This window comes from Accipiter gentilis, chromosome 18 (genome assembly GCF_929443795.1).
Source record: "Accipiter gentilis chromosome 18, bAccGen1.1, whole genome shotgun sequence".
In the NCBI taxonomy this organism is placed as follows: domain Eukaryota; kingdom Metazoa; phylum Chordata; class Aves; order Accipitriformes; family Accipitridae; genus Astur; species Astur gentilis.
The window spans coordinates 28,771,683-28,793,725 of NC_064897.1; the positions used below are offsets into that span (position 1 = coordinate 28,771,683).

Below are 22,043 nucleotides of genomic sequence, written 5' to 3' on the forward strand. Positions count from 1 at the left end.
ATCTATAAGATTCAGAAGGAGCTGGAGGAGAAACGAAGAACCAGGCTGCAGAAGCAAAACATGATCCCAAATGCTCCGGGCATGCCACAGGCTCCCATGAATCAAGGGCCCAATATGGGACAGCCCCAGCCAGGGACGTCTGCAAGTAAGAACAGTTGGGTTACTGAATACCTGGTGCAGGGGAATCCTCTACTGTCATGGTCACCATGGTCAGGCTGGTCACCATTTCCCTCTTTTCATTTCACAGTTACCTTTGTAAAGTGTTTACTAATTTGTAAAATTAGTCTGCTACAATTTAAGCAGAATTCTTCTTTTTTTTATTTATTTCTTCTGTTTGCTTGTTGGTTTTCCAAGCTTTTCTACCTTGCTTTCCTTTTTCAAAGACAGTATTGTGAACATATGACCAAGGGCTACAAGTCATAAGCATTTTTTCTTCAAAATGGCTGCCAGTGCTGATGACAAAAATGAAACCCTTGCAATGTTTTTTGTTTTCTTACGGTGTCGGCATAGGAAGTGAGAGCAAAAGCATTACTAAAGTTCTGTGTGACTTCCCACCATGCTGAAGAATTTGGAAGCTGGCCCTGTAAGGAGAATGGCTGCCACTTGGTGCTGAAGTGAAACTAGGCCCACGGACTGCCAGGATTCTCATGAGCTCTTTGAAATGACAGAGTAGAAGACTAAAAAAGGAGGCTCTGGAGGAGCAGCAGATGAATTTATGAAGCCTGGGGACCTGGAGCATGAGCTCCCCACCCCAGAGCATGGGTGAGGGGACAGTCTCAGTAGATGAGCACAAAGAGCCAGTGTGCCAAGATTCCTAAAGGAAATTGTGGTGATAAGGGATAGAGCTGCTGCTGAAGTACAAAAAGCTTCTCCAGCTGCACAGCTTGGAGCTGAGCACCTGTGTCCAGCTCTGAGAAAGCAGCCTGGCCTCTGTCCTGCAGGAATAATCCCCCCATTGCATCATGGACTCCGGTGCTTTCACCTGACAGCAGCCTTTTTATAAAGATCTTTCTAAAATTTTTACTTCAGATGGCATCAAAACAGAGACCAGTAGGGAAGGAGATAGGAAAAGTGAAATCTAATCTTAGGTTTGGGGTTTTGGTTTCTTGAGATTGTCAGTGCTGTTATATCCCTGAAGAAAGGAGCTGGCTTTACAAAGACATTACGATTAATGTTACATAGCAAAGTTTTTATTATTAAAGAGAATATAAGTGTTCCTTAACCAATCTGAATTTGATTCAAATTAAAATGAAATTATTTAAATACTTTTATTTATTGAAAACGTTTATTTAGAACTGCAATGACAAATGAACAGCCACAGGATAGGGACTGCCTTTAAACCTGTTCTGTGTCAAGGCAGAACTCATTTTTGCTTAAGCTTTCACGAAGCCTTGAGCCAGCCGGTCTGTGACATAAGGAAGCAGTGCTGCTTGTTGCGCTCTGGGAAGGAAGTGGGGGATGTGCACCAGCAATAGCTTATAATGTGTTACAGGAATGATTACTGCAACAGAAAGATTTAATGAACCTTTAATTTTGTATCTGTGTCTTTTCTGCAAACAGCTTTGTTGTCTGTCATGCAGTGCACTGTCTGGCAGGATTTACACAAGGGAGCAACAGCCTTTATAATTTATTATCAACTACATTATTTAAATACTTTAAAAGCAATTTTCTATTTCTTAAGAGCGCTGTGGGATTGTTTTCAGAACCTGAAACTGGAGGACCCCTGACGCTACAGAAATTTGCTGATGGAGTTGAACGCAGCAGGCTTTGCAAGCTCGCTGCCACTGTCCCTCTATAATTAGGCTGTGACCCCAGTCGCTGCCCAGGGTTCTAAGCATGGTTCACACTGACAGTGACGCTCCTTTGCGTTTAGATCGACAGGCTGTAGCCTCATGTTAGTGCCTTTGGATTGTCTGGAAGAGCAATCCATGCATATCTGTAACATAGGTAAGCCTCTGGAGTGAACCTTCTCCATGCTGCCTTACTTTCATCTGCAACTAAGGCCGAACTGTCTGCACATGAGAGGAGCTGTGCATGTGCCTCACACATTACTTGTTTAGCTCCTCGCTACAAGGTCTGTACAGAGTAGGAATATTCAATACAGGTAGGAGTTTTTTTTTCTTTCTTCTTTGTCAACACAATGAAGGTGATAACAAAATAAAAGGGGTAGAATGGGAAATAGAACTAACTGCAGGTGACGTACCTTTTGAGTAAGAGAGAATTTATGCCAGAGACATACAGTGAGACGCTTCTTGGCTGTTCTTGACAGCGAGCTGGGGTGAGGAATGTTGCTACCAGTACCGCTAAGACCACACTACTTTTCCATGTAGGAAAAAAAAGCCAAAAGGGAGAGGAGCATTCGTACTACGACAAAGCTATGCTATAAATGCATAAAAATTTTAAAACCAATTGCATAGCACAGTAAGCACTTTAAGACCTCTTTTGTATAGGTAATACTTTCTTTGCCAAATAAAACATCTATTTTTGCCTGACATCTGAGACTGATGATTTGAGGAGGTAGGGAGCAGCAGCATTAACTCGTGTGGGTTATTTCCTGGATGGTTCTCGGACTCAGCGGGGCAGGGTGGGCGTGAAGGAGTGAGTTCTCCGTCCTCTGCACCCTGCTTGCCTGGCAGCCTTTACCAGCACCCGCTGAGGGTCGCCCGGCCTGGGTGACACGCTGGTTACGTCAGCGGTGCAGGACAGGGACAAAGGCGTTGCTAGTGTGACATTAGGTGCTGCCATGCTGAAGGCATTCCTCCCGTCTCAAATGACATCCTTACCAGGCCTTTGAGGCATCCTCCGTTAACGTTTAGGACGCACAACCCCAGCTGTGCATCTCCGTGGGGCTCACGTTGTTTCAGGGATGCTACGTTTGCACCCGCATGCTGATGGTTACTGGGCGTCAAAGCTGTCCGTGGGGCCGAAGTTTGGGGTTTTCTTGGGTTTGGGGGTTTGGGTTTTTTTTTCGTTTTCTTGTTTACAGAAGCTTCTGGAAGTGAGAGCACTAATCCAGAACTATGAGAACGGATGGGCTGGGCCCGCCGGCACCCCCCCGGCGCCGTGCACGGGGAGCCGGCAGCGGGGCCCGAGCTCTCCTCCGCCCCGGGCCGGGACCGCCGTGAGGCGCCATCGCCCCTCCTCACCGCCATCGCCCCTCCTCACCGCCATCGCCTCTCCTCACCGCCATCGCCTCTCCTCACCGCCGCCGTGGCGGGAAGAGAACTACAGCTCCCGTCGTGTCCCGCGGGGAGAGAGACAGAGGCGAGAACAAGCTCTTCGCTGATTGGTTTTCTCTGCCCGCCTCCCGCCAATCAGGTACGCCGCTGGGGGGACGGGGGACGTGCTCCACGCGGGTGAGGCGGGCTAGCGGCGTCCTGGGAGCCATGGAGCAGGAGGGGGGCGAGGTGAGCGACGACGGGCCGGGCCGGGCCGGGCCGGGGGCTCCTCCGGGGCCGGGGGCGCGGAGCCGTCCGCTCCTACAGCCGCGGAGCTGCCCGCAGGGTGCTGAGGAAAGCCTTGGGGTAGCGGGCTGGGCCGCCCGGTGCCCTGAGGGAGGACGCGAGGCCCCGGCTGGGTTAGCGGGGTAACGGCTGCCAGGAGGGGACGAGGAGCGCCGGGTCGCCTCCTCCTGGCCGTCGTGGTGTTGTGTCCGCCGCGGCCGTTCGCGCTGCCGGGGGCCGGGCTGGTGCCGGAGGGGATGACGGGTCAGACCCGGGCCGGACGGGCCTCTGCGTCCCCCTCGCCCCCCTGAGGGGGTTGCGGGCGGTGCCGTCCTTGCTTGTCAGCCCTGGGAACTTGTAACGTGTCCGCGAGTTTCATTCGCGTTTGGTGGAAGAGGAACGATCCAGAGATCCTCCCTTCCTACGAGCTGAAGGAAGGTGCACCCCCAGACAGGGGCGAGAGAGAGATGAATGTGCTTTTTTTCGGAGGAGTTCAGGCCTTTCAGACGCCAGGAATGCTGTCTGAGGATGTGGATCTGCAGGAGAGCAACTCCGTCCTCAGGGAACCACCGGGTACCTTGGGTCTGTTTTGAGTGAAAGCCAGGGAGGATGTGGGGAGGCGGCATTGAGCAAAGTCTCATCTTCCGTTCCTCTGTATATAATAATACCCAGGAGCCAGGGATCGGAGGGAGTTTAGCACTGACAGGTGACAGGTGATGGACTTGCCACTGATCTTTTGTTGTTGCCCGCTTGGATGAACAACTGTATCCTTATGCCTCGTGTGGCTGTTCCAGTCTACCTTTCTGTTCCATCACTCCCTGTGCTGATGCTGCCTTCTTGCTGCTCTTTCACGAGTTGCTAACACCTTCTCCCAGCTTCTTTTGTGCTTATTTGGAGCCTGGTTCAAGATTCTTCTGGTCTGAGGAACAGTCACTGGATTTCTGTGCTCTTTCTTCAGTCACTGCCTCTCTGCTCTCTTGCTGTTACCTTACAGCAAGTACAAAGAGCTAGTGAAGATGTTTAGTTGTGGAGACATCTGGCTGTAGGCAAAAACATTTAATGAACGTTCCGTCGTCCTGCTGATGCAGCTTCTGAACTGAGGTCAGCTATGGACTATGCAGTTTCCAAAGAACGTGAGCTTTTTCCAGAGTCAAGTTTGTCCTGCTGACGTCTAGGCTGTACTGGTCTTGTGAGCTATGGTGGCCAGAGTGTTCAGCTTTGTGCTCTGCGCTGGAAGTTTGCAGTGACTTTAATGTTGATGGTGTCTGCGCTGCTGTGCTGTGCAACTGTGTTGGGAGAGACAGTGCCTGGAAGGATGCAGTCTCCTGTCTTTGTCAGCATGGCAGTGTAGTTCCCTGTATTCTTTCCATGTTCTTCTAACTTTTTTCTATGTAGCTGCAGCTCTGTGGCTGTTTGTTTCCTTTTGGGAAGCAGAATGCAGCCTGTGAAATAGCTGTAAAGGGACCTGTTGCGGGGGTAGTAGCTTCCCTGCTAGGGATTCAGAATCCTGCCTTTGGGGATGTTACGTGGACTCATTGCTCACCCTGAGGCCTCTCCCCAGTCTTAGATGGCCCCCTCCGGCAATGAAGGCAGATTTATTGTGGGGTGAGGTGTAAAACCTCTATTTTAAAGCAGACTGGCTCTTTTTTCAGTTGGTGCCTACCTTCTGCCACAAAACTTCATCTTTGGAGCGGACGGAGGAGGAAGGCAATGATGACGAGGAGGATGATGAATTGGACATCTTTGGGGGTTATGACAGCTTCCGGGGCTACAACAGCAGCATGGGCAGTGACAGCAGCTCCTGTCTGGATGAATCTAGTGACGATGAGGTGGCAGACTGGGAAGCTGGAGAACTTCCAATCTCTCCTGTGCACCAGCCGTCCATAGGCCGGCTCACAGAGGACAGCGGCTCCGAGCCAGGTACTGCACTGCCTGCCTGTTCTACCTAAAGGAGGTGCGTGATGGAATGAACAAGGGCTGGGGGAGCGGAAGGGTGTATGACTGCACCTTGAATATGCTTTGGGAGCAGCACTGGATTGAGACTGCATTTTCTGGGCTAGGTGGGGGAGCTGCTATGTGCCATGAGGGTTAGCTGGACTCAGCTCTGTCCTTGTAGTGCATTGACCCTGCTAACTGCTCACATTTTTGTGCCTTCCTTCTCTCAGCTGTGTGTGAGATGTGTGGGATTGTGGGCACCAGGGAAGCTTTCTTCTCCAAAACCAAACGTTTCTGCAGCGTCTCCTGCTCCAGAAGCTACTCCTCAAACTCCAAGAAGGCCAGCATCCTGGCCAGACTGCAGGTGAGTCAAACCCCTGTCTTCTTCCCTGGGGATGGAGCAGGACATGCCTGTACACAGGGGTGGGTGGTTTCTCTCTAAAGATCAGACTGCCATTACCATGACTTGTTCTTTCTGCCTGAAGTCCCCACAGAGTACATGCCAGATGAACAGTGATGCTTCCTAGAAGCTGGGGAAGGACACAGTTATATTTTACCTGCTGTTTCTTCTTATTCCTGTGAGCATTAGTGAAAATGCTGAAACCTGAAAATCACCCCAAAGAAGAGATGCATGTCCTGCTGGCCAGTTGCACAGCCTGGCTTCCTCTCCTCTCCTGTGTACTGATGTTCCTAATGTTGCTTCTTTTGTAGGGGAAGCCACCAACGAAGAAAGCTAAAGTTCTGCACAAGGCAGCCTGGTCGGCCAAGATCGGGGCCTTCCTCCATTCACAGGGCACAGGGCAGCTGGCAGATGGGACACTGACAGGCCAGGACGGTGAGTGTAGTTGAGGTGTGAGGTACAGCTGCTGGGGCCACAGAAATGGGGACACCTGGAGGGCTATAAGCTCTGCAGTCCACTTCCTCACCTCTGGTACACTGCCTTGTACTGAAACAATGTGCATGGATCACTCCAACACAAGCTGGCAGGATGCAGGGCATGTCTATCTCCCTCTCCCTGCTGGTGCTAACGGAGCCCTGGTGGGTTCCTGTCCATCCACTATTGCAGCCTCATCCTTGCTCCTGGTGCAACTTGGGCCGAAGCATAAGCTCTTTAGTCACAGTCTTGTGAACTACTGGCAAAGCTGACTTAAAGGTGCCCTGCTGCTCCCAGACATTCGCTGCCCCACTGCCTGTGGGGAGTTATATTTAAGCAGAGTTATTCACTGATCAACTTGAGCAGCCAGTCACTGCAGCTGAAGGAGTAGCAAGCTGCTCTGTTGGGGTAAAACTGAGCCCCAGGGGGTGGCAGTAGGGATTGATTCCTGAGCATGCTGCTGCTGGAGCAGAGCTGTAGCCTTGGATCAGAAGTGACTGGGTTGAATATCCCAGTGCTTCACTCTGATTTTCCCAGCATCCTCTGGGGAAGCAAGCACTGCTGCTATGACCCTGCAGTGTTGCTGAGAGGCAAAGCTGCTAAGTGGTTTAGCGCTGAAAGGATGCAGTCTCTACTCTCCCCTGAGTGCTTGAGCCCTGGGCTGGATTTGACCCCTTTTCTTGCTCCTCCTGTCCCCCCTTTCGCAAAAGCAAGTGACAGCAAGGACTGATTAAAAATATATTGTGCCTTTTGTGGGGGCTGGTCCCGGTGTGCTTGTAGGATCTAGTTCTCCACCAGGGAAGATGCACTGGAATTCAGAGTCCCTATGTGCTGGGGCAGAGGGCTTTGTCCCAGACCAGGCTGCAACGTGGCTGCAAGCTGTAGTCTAGAGGTAACTGAGCGCTCTGTGCCTCTTCTGTAATCTCACCTAATTTTCTGCTCTCATGTCTGCTTATAGCGCTCGTCCTGGGCTTTGACTGGGGAAAGTACTTGCAGGAGCATGGCTTCAAGGCAGCTCCTGTCAGCTGCTTCAAACACGTGAGTTGTTCTTCACTTGTGCCTCACAGTGTGCATGGGGCCTGTCATATGCATGGGGCTCCCCTGTACTCCTGTGACAAGTGGTGGGGAGAGGCCTGAGGAACTGGTTATTGAGCCTCAGCTGATGCCAGGAAAGAAGTTGGGACTTCTCACAGTTAAGAATGGGAGTCCCACAAGGGGACCAGGACTTTAGGGGGGAGGAAGCAGAGGGGGACTTGATAGAAGCACTGCTGGTGGTGATGGCCCAGTGCTGGGTGGGGACAGAATTAGTTCTGACTCAGGGGCACAGCAGAAAGCTCCTGGTTGCCTTTGCGGTTTGCGTGGGTGAGCACAGCACAGGGTGATGTGCTGGGCAGAACTCTGCTTATGGGGGCCTGGCAGTATCTGCCCCTCCAGCAAGTCTGGTTCCTATCATACTGATTTGCAGTCCTTATGGGCCAAGTAGCTGAGACAGGTATGTGGAAGAATGGCAGTTCTTAGGTATTATAGCAGCTCTAGCCTCTCTGTGTATTAAGACTCACTTCTTATGTTTCTTTTGAGTTGTGATCTGTGATAATACTAACAAAATTTCTTTCTTCTTGAGGATAGGTCAGGAAGGCATGGCAGTTTGATTGATGGCTAGAGATTTTGATACCCTAGAGGAATGGCAGCAGCTACTTTGGGATACTAGCACAGCTGGCAGTAGTTAAGTGGTGCTATACAACGTTCTGCCTTTTGGGATCCTCAGTGAACACCCCAGTGTTGGGACAGTTAGGTTGCATTTCTGCCTGTTGGCAGATACAGAAAGGGTAACACATGCAAGCCTATGCCTAAGGTGAAAGTGTAGCTGCCTAAAATATGTCTCTGAAAGCTAGAACAAGGGCCTGAGCCCTGCTCTTAACTGTCAACGTCCCTCTCCTGACGTGGTTGCCTCAATCCTTCAGGTGCCGCTCTTCGATCAGTGGGATGATGTGGTGAAAGGGATGAAAGTGGAAGTGCTGAACAGTGATGCCGTGCTCCCCAGCCGTGTGTACTGGATTGCGTCCGTCATCCAGACTGTAGGTATGTCTCCAATGCAATTTCTGACAGCTGGGGATGGCTAACCTCTGAGAGAAGCTTTAGAGAGCCGAGTGTAGCTGGTCAAGCAAAACATCAGCTCTTTGGAGCTCTGCAACGGCTGAGAGATTTTGGATGGTTCTGCCTTCAGAATGGCTGGAGAAGCTCCGATAACCTATGCAGAGCTCTGAAGGCTGTGCTGTAGGGACTAAGCCTGTGGTGCCCAACAGGGAGAGGAGAAATGCCTGGCCTCTAAAGCCCTTTTCTGGTTGTCTGCTCTGTCCTGGCAGGGTACAGGGCCCTTCTGCGATATGAGGGCTTTGAGAATGATGCCAGCCACGACTTCTGGTGCAATTTGGGCACAGTGGATATTCACCCCATTGGCTGGTGTGCCATCAACAGCAAAATCCTGGTACCACCACAAAGTGAGTTTGGGGCGAGAGGGGTCAGCATGTGCCTGGGTGTGGAGGAGCCTTGGTATATGCCTAGTGCAGTGAGCCAGGTGCTCCCACTGTACGTGGGACCACAGCTCCGTTTGTGCTCTGAGTTACAGGGAACAGTTAGTTCTTTGGGAAGCTGGAGACTGCTTGGATTGCTCCCTCCTCATCTCCCTGTGGTTGACCTGGGGGTGTGGGATGCAAAGCTGGTGTCAGACCTATGGACAGAGGCTTATGCGGGTGGCTGTTCATCCTGACTTTAACCTTTGGGGGAGCTTTTTGGTCCTACAACCTGGACAGTCTCTGGGGAGTGCAGTGGATCGATTCCCTGCTCCACTGGCAGTTAGGAGGCAAGCTGAGGTTTGCTTGGTGTGACTTATGTGTTTTTGCTCTAATACCACTTCCACATCTAGATCAGTGGAGCTGGATGTCTGCTTGGCCCAGTCTGTTCTGTTAATGGTGATCCCTTGCAGCCAGTTGTGAGGGCTAGCTTGCAGAACGGTGTCTGCCTGAGAGCAGGTACAGGATCTGAATGTGAAGAAGGCCTTTTAATGCAAACGGACTCTCAGAGTGGAAGAAAGGTGTAATGTGGTGCTCTAATTCCTTTGGTCATAAAGATGTGCTTTTTCCCTGTTCATATGTAGCTATCCATGCTAAGTACACTGACTGGAGAAGTTACCTCATGAAAAAACTGGTGGGAGCCAGGACCATCCCAGTGGATTTCCACATCAAGGTAAATGTGGGAGGCTGTCATTTTATGTGTGGAAATGAAGCCGAAGCCAAGAGCTGTTGTGCATGTAACATGTCTCGTCTGGTTCTGATCTGTGCAACTCCTATGTGTCCCCTTGAAACCTGGGCAGGACGGGGCAGTGAGACACCTGTCATGATGCTGTTGGTAATGGCACAGTCCCTATGCCCTGTCAAGCACAACTGTTTCTCTTTTGGGTCACAGATGGGCTTTAACAGCTGTTGTCATGTCAACTTGTGCTGGAAAATACTGGGGATGAGTTCACTTTTTTTGCTGAAGGGAGAGGCCAATGCAGCTCCAGCCTGGCCTTTCCCTGCCCTGTTTCAGTGCTGGAGAATGGCTCTGAGTCAAAAACCTTTGCCTTCAATGTTGGTAGCACAGCAGCTTGTGGGGAGTGAGAGGAGTGCGGGCTCCCTCAAAGTGCATGGAAGCATGCGCCGTGGCCTTGCCAGCTTTATGGCGCTTGTGGTTGTTTTGTGTAGCCTGCGCTGAGGTTAGATCTTATGGGAGAGAAGAGACTCTTTTGTCACTGGCAACTTTGTAAACCACAGATAGGGAAGATGGTCCCAGAGACAGCAGGCAGGAAGGCAGGTGATGGGTTTTTCTGTGTGCAAGGTAATTGGTGATACTGAGCTGGAGACCTTGACGTACTTCGTGTTTCCCTTGTTGCTCCTCAGAAGGTTGAGAGGATGTTTGTAAATGCTTGTTCCTGGGCTGCAGCCTGTAGCTCAAAGCTCACGCCATGGAAGGGAAGTGGTAGAGGGAGACAGATGTTGTCAATATCATTTGCAAAGTAACTGGCATTGGAGGTGGAATTGGCAGATAGACCATCATGTTGCTCTACCTCTGATCACAGTAAAAAAGTGAAAATAAGGGCCTGACTACCTTTAAAGTCAACTGAAAATCCTGTTGCCCTTTGGGTAGCTATGCCTCTAACTTCCAGCCTGAAACCTTATGGTCTCATGACTGAAAAAGTCACGCAATTCCTCACTGGGTTCCTGCTGAACAGAAGGGACATCTGTTTCTCATGCTCAGAACATTCACACAAGGTACTGGCTGAGCACAGCTGCTGGGCCAGTGTGGGGGTGGCTGTTATAAGGCTACAGCACAGGGGGCACTTAGGGTGCATGTGCCCAACCATGCTGTCGTGTGTGGGGTTGGCAGCTGCCCAATCCCCCTGATGAACCCACTCCCATGCATCCCTTCCCAGAGGTGTTTCCCAGTCAGCTTTGGGCAGCACAGGAGGTTGGCTAAGATGTCTGTGGGGAAAGGTTTGAAGTGTTTGGGGAAGGAAAACACCAAGTGCGATTAACTCCTCTGTTGGTTGTTGCTAGATGGCGGAGAGCATGAAGTATCCATTCCGGCAGGGCATGCGAGTGGAGGTGGTGGATAAAAGCCATGTGTCCCGGACGCGCATGGCAGTGGTGGACACAGTGATCGGGGGCAGACTGAGACTCCTCTATGAGGATGGCGACAGCGATGATGACTTCTGGTGCCACATGTGGAGTCCCCTCATCCATCCTGTGGGCTGGTCACGGAGAGTGGGCCATAGCATGAAGAAGACAGGTAGGGATCAGGCCACCACAAGCATCTTCTGATTTGCTATGAACTGCCTGGACCCTGCCATTGACACCAGTCTTGACACACTGGCAGCCAGGCAGTTGCCTCAGGACCCGACAGATAAAGTCTATGTATTCATGTGTCTGCTGCTTTTCCCCCTGGATAGATAAAAGCCCAGTGATCTGCTGCCATAGGTCAGGACAGGGGGACTGTAGGGTTTCTTACCTGAAGCAGATAGTCTATGCCTACAGTGTGAGAATGCAGAGTTTGCAACATCAGAGATGTTTATAGTCTTTTTGAGGAAATTCACGCTGGCTTCTGTAAGACTGGATGCCGTCAGGTTGTGTTTTTCTGGACTTTACAGAGAGGAATTGTTGATAAGCTTAGACTGGCAGAAAAGACCAAGACTCAAGCCCTGCTGATCCTTTTGGTTGTGTCTCCCTTCCTTGCTGCCTCTCTCTGGTGATTACAGCTGCATGTATAGGTGTCATCACTAGTGCTCAGGAAGCTCAGCCATCTGCTTTTGAGAAAGCCCTGCATCACAGCCTATGTTACGAGAAGGTGTAGAGGGACTGACCTGTTCTTTTTATTACTCTTCTCATGGTCTCTGATCTAGGTCTTTTATAGCAGCTGAGCTCTCACCAGAGAATTAATAACCAGTGTGTTTTCTTACTGCAGTTCCTGCAGGTTTCTTAGCTCTCTTTGTTTCTTCCATTCCTCACAGAAGAAAAACGCAGTGACATGGCAAACCATCCCACCTTCCGGAAGATTTACTGTGATGCTGTCCCTTATCTGTTTAAGAAGGTAGGACAAGTATGCCTTTCTGTGTTGGCCACAGCAGGGGAAGCCATGATACCACTTCCTTCCTTGGGGGTGTGTGTGTGTATGTATATATATATATATATATGTGTATATATATATATATATTGCTGTGTGGATTGTTGAGGATGGCTCATTTGTCTCTCTTGCAGCTAAAGGGCAGTAAGGTGTTTGGGGTGTAAAGGCTGTGGTTGGGCAAGGGCAGGTTAAAATAGAAAGATGGAAGAACTAAAAGACAACAACAGATTGAGAGACTCGATTGAAAGGCAAGCAGTTGCTTGGAGCTTTGAGTTGGAGAGGGAAGACGATTGCATGGGAGAGACCAGTTCTGACAAGGAGCTGGATCATATTGATAAGGACTGAGGTGAGAAGGAGGCTTGCTTTGCTGTGGAGCAGTAGTTGAGTGCTGGGCCCAGTTCTCTGACTGACCAGAGCCTTGGCAGGAGGTTACTGACACAAACAGAACATTGGTTTGGCTGCCTCTTTGTATTTCTTGTAATACTTCTTCTTTCCCCTCCCAACTTGGGTTGAGCCAAGTAAAGAAGCTCTAATCCTGTTTGCACTTACGCTTGGTGTCAGGATGGAACTTTCCCATACCCCTGTGTATTGGTTTTGTGTGGCAAGGTTTTGGTAGCGGGGGGTGTTACAGGGGTGGCTTCTGTAAAAAGCTGCTGGAAGCTTCCCCTGTGTTCAAGAGAGAGCAAGCCCATACCAGCCGGCTCTAAGACGGACCCGCCACCGGCGAAGGCCAAGCCAATCAGTGATAGTGGTAATGCCTCTGTGATAACACTTTTAAGAAGGAAAAAAAAAAGTTGGGACAGGGAGAAACAGCTGCCGGAGAGAGGAGTGAGAACATGTAAGAGAAACAAGCCTGCGGACACCAAGGTCAGTGAAGAAGGAGGGGGAGGAGATGTTCCAGGCGCCGGAGCGAAGATTCCCCTGCAGCCCGTGGTGAAGACCCTGGTGAGGCAGGCTGTCCCCCTGCAGTCCAGGGAGGTCCACAGTGGAGCAGATATCCACCTGCAACCCGTGGAGGACCCCACGCCGGAGCAGATGGGTTCCCGAAGGAGGCTGTGACCCCGTGGGAACCCGTGCTGGAGCAGGCTCCTGGCAGGACCTGCAGATCTGTGGAGAGAGGAGCCCACGGAGCAGGTTTTCTGGCAGGACTTGTGACCCCGTGGGGGACCCGCGCTGGAGCAGTGTGCTCCTGAAGGACTGCACACCGTGGAAAGGACCCATGCTGGAGCATTTCGTGAAGAACTGCAGCCCGTGGGAATGGCCCACGTTGGAGAAGTTCGTGGAGGACTGTCTCCCGTGGGTGGGACCCCACGCTGGAGCAGGGGAAGAGTGTGATGAGCCCTCACCCTGAGGAGGTGAAGCGGCAGAAAATAATGTGTGATGACCATAAACCCCATCCCTGTCCCTCTGTGCCGCTGGGGGGGCTTGGTGGTGAAATCCAGGAGTGAAGTTGTGCCCGGGAAGAAGGGAGGGGTGGAGGGAAGGTGTTCTGAGATTTCATTTTATTTCTCATTACCTTGCTCTTGTTGATTTTGTAATAAATTGAGTTAATTTCCCAAATTGAGTCTGTTTTGCCCGTGACGGTAATTAGTGAATGATCTCTCCTGTCCTTATCTTGAACCACAAGCTTTTTGTCATATTTTTCTCTCCCCTGTCCAGCTGAGGATGGGGGAGCTATAGAGCAGCTTTGGTGGGCACCTGGCTTCCAGCCAGGGTCAACCCATCACACCCTGACAACGCATGGTCTCCCTTAGGTACGGGCTGTCTATGCTGAAGGTGGATGGTTTGAGGAAGGCATGAAACTGGAGGCCATTGATCCCCTGAATCTGGGCAACATTTGCGTGGCCACTGTTTGCAAGGTAAGCTCAGTGGGTGGAAGGGGGTCTACTGTGTTTACCTGAGATAACCCAGCCTCTCCTCAGGTCTTTGCAAATGAGTGAGACCGGGTAGGATTTTGCATGAGGGAGAAGAGAGGGCTGTCAAGAAAGGTAGGCAGGTGGTGTGTGGAGGGAATTGGGGCGTTACCTCAGAGGTCTGAGAGGCTGATGAGACCAGCAGTTGCCCATGTGTGCCTAAGTGGATAGCATGAAGATGAGCATGCTTGGTCTGCAAGCTAACTGTCCAGTGTGTGTGACTGACAGCCACCCTTCCTTCATCCTTGGGCATGCAGTAGGGAAGATTTGTTTTCCAGTTCTTGGCATGCATAAAGAGAGGCCTCTGTAGTGCTGCCTTGAAGAGAGAAAGGAGAGGGGAAGTGTTGTGGGATGACCTATGTGTAGGGAATGGGATGTATCTGTATGGGCAGCATTCACCGGTGCAGGAAGCTGAGGATGGATGTGTCTCCTGCAGTCTCTCTCCATGAGGTGGTAATGAGCTCTACTCCTGTGCTAGTGTTGAGAAGTAAATTGCTTGGCCAGGTTTCCTCAGTGAGGTGTGTTGCGTGTCCTGAAGTATAGCATCAACTTGGGCTTTTCCTTCTCCCTCAAGAAGCGGTTTGCCATTGTAGAACCCAAGCAGAGGAATTTGACACTTGGGGTTTGGCAGGGGGTTGCTAGGAAAGCTCTTTGTGTCTGTAAAACGTTTCCTTCAGCCATTGCTTGGAAATGTGAAGAGGTTGGGGCAGACATGCCTATCACATTTGGTAGGCACCAGTTACCATTGAGTGACAGGATGGGACAAGTCTTGTTGCTGTAGGAAGTGGCAAGTCTGAAGGTGGTGCTCTTCCCTTCTGCCCAGTAACAAATTCATGACCTGGCTGGTGTAGGTCTCTGGGCTGCCAATAAAGCCCATTTCTGAGGGAGAATGGAGCTCCTGATTTTTTATGGCTGAGTCCTTTTCACAAGGTTATTAGTGTTGGTCCCAGTCCTGCAGAAATTGCTGCTTTGGGGATCAGCTTGTGTTGACTAACATATCAGGAGAAGCTACTGCGTGCCCTGGAACATATAACATTGCATTTTACTCTCTAGTGGCAATTGTGATCCATCTGGGGGGGTCCTTTGAGAGGAGAGGCTTTAGAGCAAGTGAAGCTCTACACTCATGCCCTTCACTCCCATCTCAGGTCCTCTTGGATGGGTATCTCATGATCAGCATTGATGGAGCCACATCTGCTGATGGCTCTGACTGGTTCTGCTATCATGCCTCCTCGCATGCCATCTTCCCTGTCAACTTCTGTCAGAAGAACAGCATCGAACTGACCCCTCCAAAAGGTGAGATTTGGACTCTGCCGTGTGGTACAAACCTGCATGCAGAATCTGCTGGGCTGTGCTTTTCTGAGAGGTGTCAGGTTCAGATGAATCAAAACCACATGGTCCCAGTCTGCCTGTTTTGGGGGGAGATAGGGCTGGTTCAGAGAGCCAGTCCATCTGAGCTCTGCCCATATACCAAGTCTTGGTACTTTATGGAAGGAAGTAACATCTCCAAAGGGCATTAATGGCATGGTGGTTAGCTCCTGGTGGATCAGTGGGAGAGGTGTACGATCACCAAACTGAACAGAATCAAAAGCTTAAAGGACAAGGAGGGTGGGAAGGGATAAGTAAAGCCATTGCCGCTTGACTCAGTACTTAAAAGTGGCAGGAATCACCTCTGTTCCTCTTGTATGAATAAGTCTGAGACCAGTCCTGAGCGGAGTCCCTAGGAGTGTTTTTACTACCTCATCTGGCCATATCCCAAAAAGGCCTGCTCTGAATTTCTGTATTGAAACACTTTTGTGCAGTGCTATGCTATCTTCCTTTGATGTTCCTGCTGGTGGGAGAAAGATTGGTCTTGGTGGTGTGTTCTGAACATACTTCTTCCTGCCTGCTGCTTCTCCTCACCTTTCTCTGTGGCCTAAATACATTCAGAGTTGCGGCTTGCACTTTTCTGTATTTGCCTGCTGGAGGGGGGTGCTGGAATGCCATGGAATCTGTGCACTAGATTTATGTCCAAGATCAGGCTGTACGTGCTGGTTCATGAAACCGCTTTGCAACCAGTTGCTATGCCTCCTTCCTGCCTATTCTGCCTTTTCCCCCAGCTGGTCTACCCAGTGGCTGCCTTCTTCCCCTCTTACCATTTCTTCCTGCTGCAGGGCAAGACGCAAAGACCTTCAACTGGGAGAGTTACCTGGAAAAGACTAAATCAAGACCTGTTCCACCACGGCTCTTCAACACAGTGAGTGCTGCCAGGAAGAAGAGATGTGTAGGGATGCTTGCAGTCAGCAAGAAGGAGCGCAGGAGCTCTGGCTGTCACAGAATGGTTGAGGTGGAAGGGACCTCTGGAGGTCATTTTCTCCAACCCCCTGCTCAGTCAGGGTCACCCATAGCAGGTTGCCCAGGACCATGTCCAGGCAACTTTTGAATATCTCCAAGGATGGAGATTCCGCAACCTCCCTGGGCAACCTGTGCCAGTGCTCAGTCACCCTCACAGTAAACAGTGTTTCCCAATGTTCAGAGGGAACCAACCTCCTGTGTTTCAGCCTGTGCCCGTTGCCTCTGGTCCTGTCCCTGGGCACCACTGAGAAGAGCCTGGCTCCATCTTCTTTGTACCCTCCCTTCAGGCATTTATACACACTGATAAGATTCCCCTGAGCCTTCTCTTCTCCAGGCTGAACAGTCCCAGCTCTCCTAGCCTTTCTTCATAGGAGAGGTGCTCCAGTCCCTTCATCATCTTCATGGCCCTTTGCTGGACTCTCTCCAGTATGTCCATGTCTCTCCTGTACTGGGGAGCCCAGAACTGGACACAGCATACTAGGTGTGGCCTCACCAGTGCTGAGTAGAGGGGAAGGATCACCTCTCTCGATCTGGTGGGAACACTCCTCCTAATGCAGCCCAGGTTACCATTAGCCTGCTTTGTGCCAAGGGCACGTTGCTGGCTCCTGTTCAACTTGGTGTCCACCAGGATCCCCAGGCCCTTTTCTGCCAAGCTGCTTTCCAGCCACTCGGCCCCCAACATGTCCTGGTGCCTGGGGTTGTTCCTCCTCAGGTGCAGGACTTTACATTTCCTTTTGTTGAACTGCGTGAGGTTCCTGTCAGACCATTTCTCAGCTTGTCAAGGTCCCTCTGGATGGCAGCATAATCCTCTAGTGTATCAGTCTCTCCACCCAGTTTTGTATCACCAGTGAACTTGCTGAGTTTGATGTGACACTGTCATGTCATCGAGATAATTAATGAAGATGTTGAACAGGATTGGATCCAGTCTTGACCCCTCGAGTACACTGCTAATTACTGGCCTCAACTAGGCTCCATGCCACTAATTACCATCCTCTGGGCCTAGCCACTCAGCCAGTTTTCAGTCCACCTCACTGTCTCCTCATCCAGCCTATACTTTCATCGTCTTCTCTGCGAGGATCTTATGGGAGACAGTGTCAAAAGCCTTCCTGAAATCAGGATAGACAATATCCAGTGTCTCTACTGGGCTGCTCTTTGCTGCCAGTCAGCACTTCTAAGGAGAGCCCAAGGCACAGGAGTAAGTGCTCTCCAAGTAAAGGCCCTGTTTGGCTGGTCGGGACAAGCAGTGTCATGCCTTTGTGGATGTAATGATATCTTGGTCCCTCTGAGTGTGACCTGTGATTCTCTAGTGTTTCTAGGAGCTGTAGGCTCCTTGTGGGTTCTGCACTGCTTATTGCCTGTGGCCATGTGGCTGGCATGTGGGTGGAGGGGGTCTGCATCAGCAAAACTGCTGCAGCACCTGGGCCTGTGCTGGTCTTTCTGATTTCCCAGGGCTATCTCAGCTTAATGGTTTGATTTGGTGTCCCTTAACTGCTGCCTGCTGCTCCCCCTAGGTCAGGATCTTGTTTCTAAGGGCTGGGCTGAGATTCACTAAGGACACAGCTGGCCTTGGATCTTTCCACGTGTGCCCCCTTCTGTTACGCGACTGATTCATTCTGTTGTGTGACTGTGGGCTTGTTCTCTCTCTGCTGGCTTTAAGCTGGAGGCAAGCCTGTTCTAGGGTGCTGGTGGCCAGAGGTGGGTTTGGACTGGGTGCAATGGCCTTGGGTTTCCTTTTTTTCATTTTTTCTGCACTCAGGACTGCCCAAACCACGGCTTCAAGGCAGGCATGAAGGTGGAAGCAGTGGACCTGATGGAGCCCCGGCTCATCTGCGTGGCCACGGTGAAGCGTGTGGTCCACCGACTCCTTAGCATCCATTTTGATGGCTGGGACAACGAGTATGACCAGTGGGTGGACTGCGAGTCTCCAGACATTTATCCTGTGGGGTGGTGTGAGCTGACAGGCTACCAGCTTCAACCACCTGTTGTTCCAGGTGAGTGAAAATTTTACTGTGGTTTTTAATGCTAGAGGCAGATTTCCTCCCGCTCTGTGAGTGGCTCCTCCTTTTTCTGGGCCTTGTAGGGAGGAGAAAATTGCCTCCTTGATTTGCGCTGGCTACCGTAAATCTTCCTCTGCTGCCAGACATGCTAGCAGCTGGCAGCAGGAGGAGTCTGTGGTGGGGAGAAAACAGGCTGAGATTTGAGGTTGGCTCTGTTTTCCCTCTGTACCCCCACCTGCATACCAACAGAGAATTGCTCCCAATGAAGCTGGGTAGAGTTCTAGGTGGTCCTGTCCCTGTACAGCTCCCTTTTACTAAGAGTACCTACAACCTCAGCCAGGTAGCAGGGGGAGCTTGGCCCCTGCTCCCTTTTCTTATCAATTCTATGACTCTGTCTGTAAAAGGTAAGAGCATCCCTCTCAAGTGTTGATTCCTTCCCTTGTCACAGGGAGGCCACTGCCTCACCGTTGCAGATGTTTTCCTTCTTGTCCCAAGCTACGAATCTTGTTTCTTTACTGCCCCTGCCAAATCTCTACTGGGCCTCTCTCCCCTACGCTGCCCCAGCCTGCCGCCCTGGGCCCTCGCCTGGAAGCACAGACAGCAACTACGCTAGAGCCTTGCTTTCCCCTCAGCTGGTTGTCTTGGGAAGAGGGCATTGGCTCGGGGGGACGGGTATATCTTGTTTCTCGGTTATGTCACTTCATCCCAGTTACCTACTGGTTATGGGACTTGGCTTTCGTTTCCCTCTCATCTCCATGACAGAGCCCACAACTCCAGTGAAGGCCAAGGAGGTGCCCAAGAAGAAGAAGAAACCCTATGGAAAGAAGAGTGAGTGATGTTTGATTAGTGCCCTCCCGCTCGCTCGCAGGCTGGGCCCAGTTAGAGGAACCCTGTCCATGTCCCGTCAGAGCAGGAGAGAGAGGCCTTGTGTTGCTGTGGATGCCCTCAGTCAGCTGTGGGTCTGACAACACAGCTTCATCCTCCATCACTGCCCTATTACCTAAAAGAGCAGAGCTGTGTGTGTGGGAAGGATCTGTTCTGTGGTCTGTTTTCTGTTGGCCGAGGTATAGACGGTGCTTGCTTCCAGGCGTGAGGTTGTGCTGCTTTCCCTACTGTGTCCGTGGTCGGAGGGAGACTGTTTGCTGCAGCTGGAGGGTAGCTGGAGAGCAACCCTGCCTGCTTTGTGCTGAGGGAAAGAAGGCCTTTAAGGTGTGTGAAGAGGCCAGTAGCGGGGCTGGACCATGTTATTGTTTCATCTTGTCGCTGTCGTCATTGTTGCAGTAGCTGTGGCAAATCATGTGTAGACAGGCAAGAAATTCCTTCCTGGGGGGTGGAGAGGAAAGGACATCTAAAGAATATAAAGACGTTCAACTTAAATAAAAACGTCAGCTAAAAATGAAAACATTAATGCTACAGTGTCCATGCCTTGCAGCCAACGTGCCTATTGCCTAGGACTAGACCCAGACAGGTAAGCAAAGCTGACTCCAGACCAATTCCAACAGGACCTGCTCCTTGGAAGTTAAGCACATGCTGAAGTGCCTTGCCTTTAATGAAGGAGAACACGGAGGAGCATATTTTGAGGTGTTGACTATAGAGTTTTTCTCCAGTAGGCCATTTCTGTCGAGTAACCAGTTGGCAGCTAATGACCGTGTAGCTTGCTGGTCAGTTGTGCTGGTGCCTGGCCTGTGGTTTCTCAGTGGAGCAGGATTGCTGATTTTCCAGGGGAGAAGAAACACACTTTTCCCCATGCTCTGTTATCTCTTTGTTAAGGAAAAAAGTTACCTGCCAAAAGCCGCAACATCAAGCAGACTGTCAAGAAGCCTTCCACCCTGAAGATAAAACGAGAAGCAAAAGCTGCCAGCAAGGCTTTGCCAGAGCCAGCACCTGATGAGAGTAAGGGAACGAGTTACGCTACCCAGCAGCCACATGCAACTCTCGCATGCGCCCTGTGTGCCACCGGCCCTCCCGAGGCCTGTGCTGCCTGTTGGCCATTAAATCATGGGTGCCCCCAGGCAGGGAAAGGCCGCACCATGAAAATGTCCTTCCCCACTCCTCCAGAGACAGAGAGAGTAGAAGAAAGCCTTTGCCTGCTTTCCCTGGGAAGGTTTGCCTCCTGAGAAGGTTTGGTGGCACCAGTACAGCTAGATACCATGATACTGGTGATGCCTGCTGAGGGCCTGACTGCCCTACCGAGCAGCCTGGTTGTGTGAGGTCAGTTAGGGAGGAGAGACAAAGTGGACATGTCAAAAGTGTGCTGTCACATCCCAGTCCCCATAAGGGCTGTCACAGCATGTGAACGCACCCCATAATACTGAGCATCAAGAAATGTGACCAGAAGAGCATCTGGCAGCTGGGTCACCTGCCAACCCTAATGGGTGCTGGGGAAGAGGGTGGATGAGGTGCTTTGTGCACATGGGGATGGAGCCTCATGAAGGTCCTGCTGCTCACAGAGGTTTAATTTCCCCTGTGGAGACCCAAGCAGGTAGAGAATGGACCACACTGGCTGTTCCTCCCTCTGCCCTAGGAGAAGTTGTTCTTGGGAGCGGGCAGCTGAATGCTGCCAGGGTTTAGCCCCATCCCGATTGCTGCTGTGACCATGGATAGATCTGTGCTAGCAAGACAGGGCTGCCTGTGGTAGGGGACCCTCAAGAAGTGGGCTGGAAACCTGGGACATGTTCAGTATCTGCGTGAACAGAGCTGGTTCTGGGGTGCTGCAGGTAGAGCAAGGTAGCATGGGTTGATTTTACTTATTTTTCCCTCTCTTTTTCTGTCTCTTGCCAGTCATTGCTGTGCAGGTGAAAGAAGAAACCATCGACCCCTCAATAGCAGAATTTGGAGCCACAGAGCTTCCCATTCCCATCAGCAGCATAAAGCAGGAGGTCACAGACTGATCCTGGAGTATCCCCAGCTGCCCACAGCAGACTGTGCTTCAACTTGTGGCTCTTTGGGGAATGTCCTGGCAAAGGGAAGCGGAAGACTAACAGGGCCTTCCCTTTTTGAAGCAAACCACCCTGTAATATCATAACTCTGCTTTCCTGGTGTGCAAGAAAGTTTCCCCCAGACTTGTAATTTTAAGCCCTGGGAAACACGCTCCAGAAAGGCTGCAGGCACGTTGAGGAGCCTGACCAGGGTGGCTGCTGGGGTTGTGTGTGCCTGGCTTTAAAGGCACCTTTCCTAGCAGGAGCTCCCAACGGGGGAAGAGGCTGCCAGAGCACGAAGGGGCGGTTTGGATTCTCGGCTGTGGCTGGAAGTGGTGAGCTGCAGTCTGAGATGATATGTGCAGGTCACATGTGTCAGGAATTCCGCTGCCCTCGTAGGACATTGGTACTGTGCTCCCTGGTCTAGGCCCTGCAACCCTTGAGAAAGTCAGAAGAGGAAGAGTGGAAAGAAGTGAAGAAAAAAAAAAAAGGGATGGTGATGCTTCTTGAGGGAGCAAGAGACCTTTTTGAGTGTCATCATTTCTTCCTTTTTGAACCCAGAACTGCAGAGGACATGGTGCATTGTTTGAATTTTTAATTTTTTAGCAGTCCTACTGTAAATTTGATCTATGATCTGTACCCTAAAGCCCTGCAAATTAAACTTGAGGAAGAGGCCAAAGGCCTGTGTATTGTTTTACAGGTCACCAAAATACCAGGGTTAGCCAAAGTGGGGCGAAGAGGGCTGTAGGTGGGTTGGTATAAGTAAACAGCGTTTTGGGTCTTTTGGGGGCATGCAGTAGGGTTTTCCTGTCCACTCGCTTCTCTCTACTTGCCAGTTCTGCTTAAGGGCTGAATATCCCAAGAGCACATTAGATAACTTAAGGCAGAGGATGCTGTTTCACATTTTAGAGCAAAGCTGTAGCATTTCTCTCTTTCCCCAGACTGACCGAAGTTCAGGGCAGAAATCAGAAAGGATG

General features: G+C 51.0%; 1 protein-coding gene across 6 annotated transcripts; it reads left to right on the top strand.

The window, feature by feature from the left end:
- Window positions 1-64: 64 nt before the first annotated feature.
- On the top strand, window positions 65-21,726 carry L3MBTL2 (L3MBTL histone methyl-lysine binding protein 2). Of its 6 annotated transcripts, XM_049822007.1 has the most exons (19): window positions 65-145; window positions 2,987-3,318; window positions 3,933-4,016; window positions 5,096-5,363; window positions 5,609-5,742; window positions 6,090-6,213; window positions 7,211-7,290; window positions 8,214-8,331; window positions 8,616-8,750; window positions 9,407-9,495; window positions 10,845-11,076; window positions 11,795-11,874; window positions 13,662-13,766; window positions 14,966-15,113; window positions 15,971-16,053; window positions 17,908-18,142; window positions 18,911-18,976; window positions 19,919-20,041; window positions 20,930-21,726. In XM_049822007.1, exons 2-19 carry the CDS (start codon window positions 3,031-3,033, stop codon window positions 21,037-21,039), a joined length of 2,502 nt encoding a protein of 833 aa, XP_049677964.1. In that variant the 5' UTR covers window positions 65-145; window positions 2,987-3,030; the 3' UTR covers window positions 21,040-21,726. The 6 variants fall into 6 exon arrangements, with proteins under 6 accessions (XP_049677964.1, XP_049677963.1, XP_049677965.1 ...); XM_049822006.1 differs by lacking the exon at window positions 65-145 and having other exon boundaries at window positions 420-3,318; XM_049822008.1 differs by lacking the exons at window positions 65-145; window positions 18,911-18,976 and having other exon boundaries at window positions 420-3,318.
- Window positions 21,727-22,043: the final 317 nt, after the last annotated feature.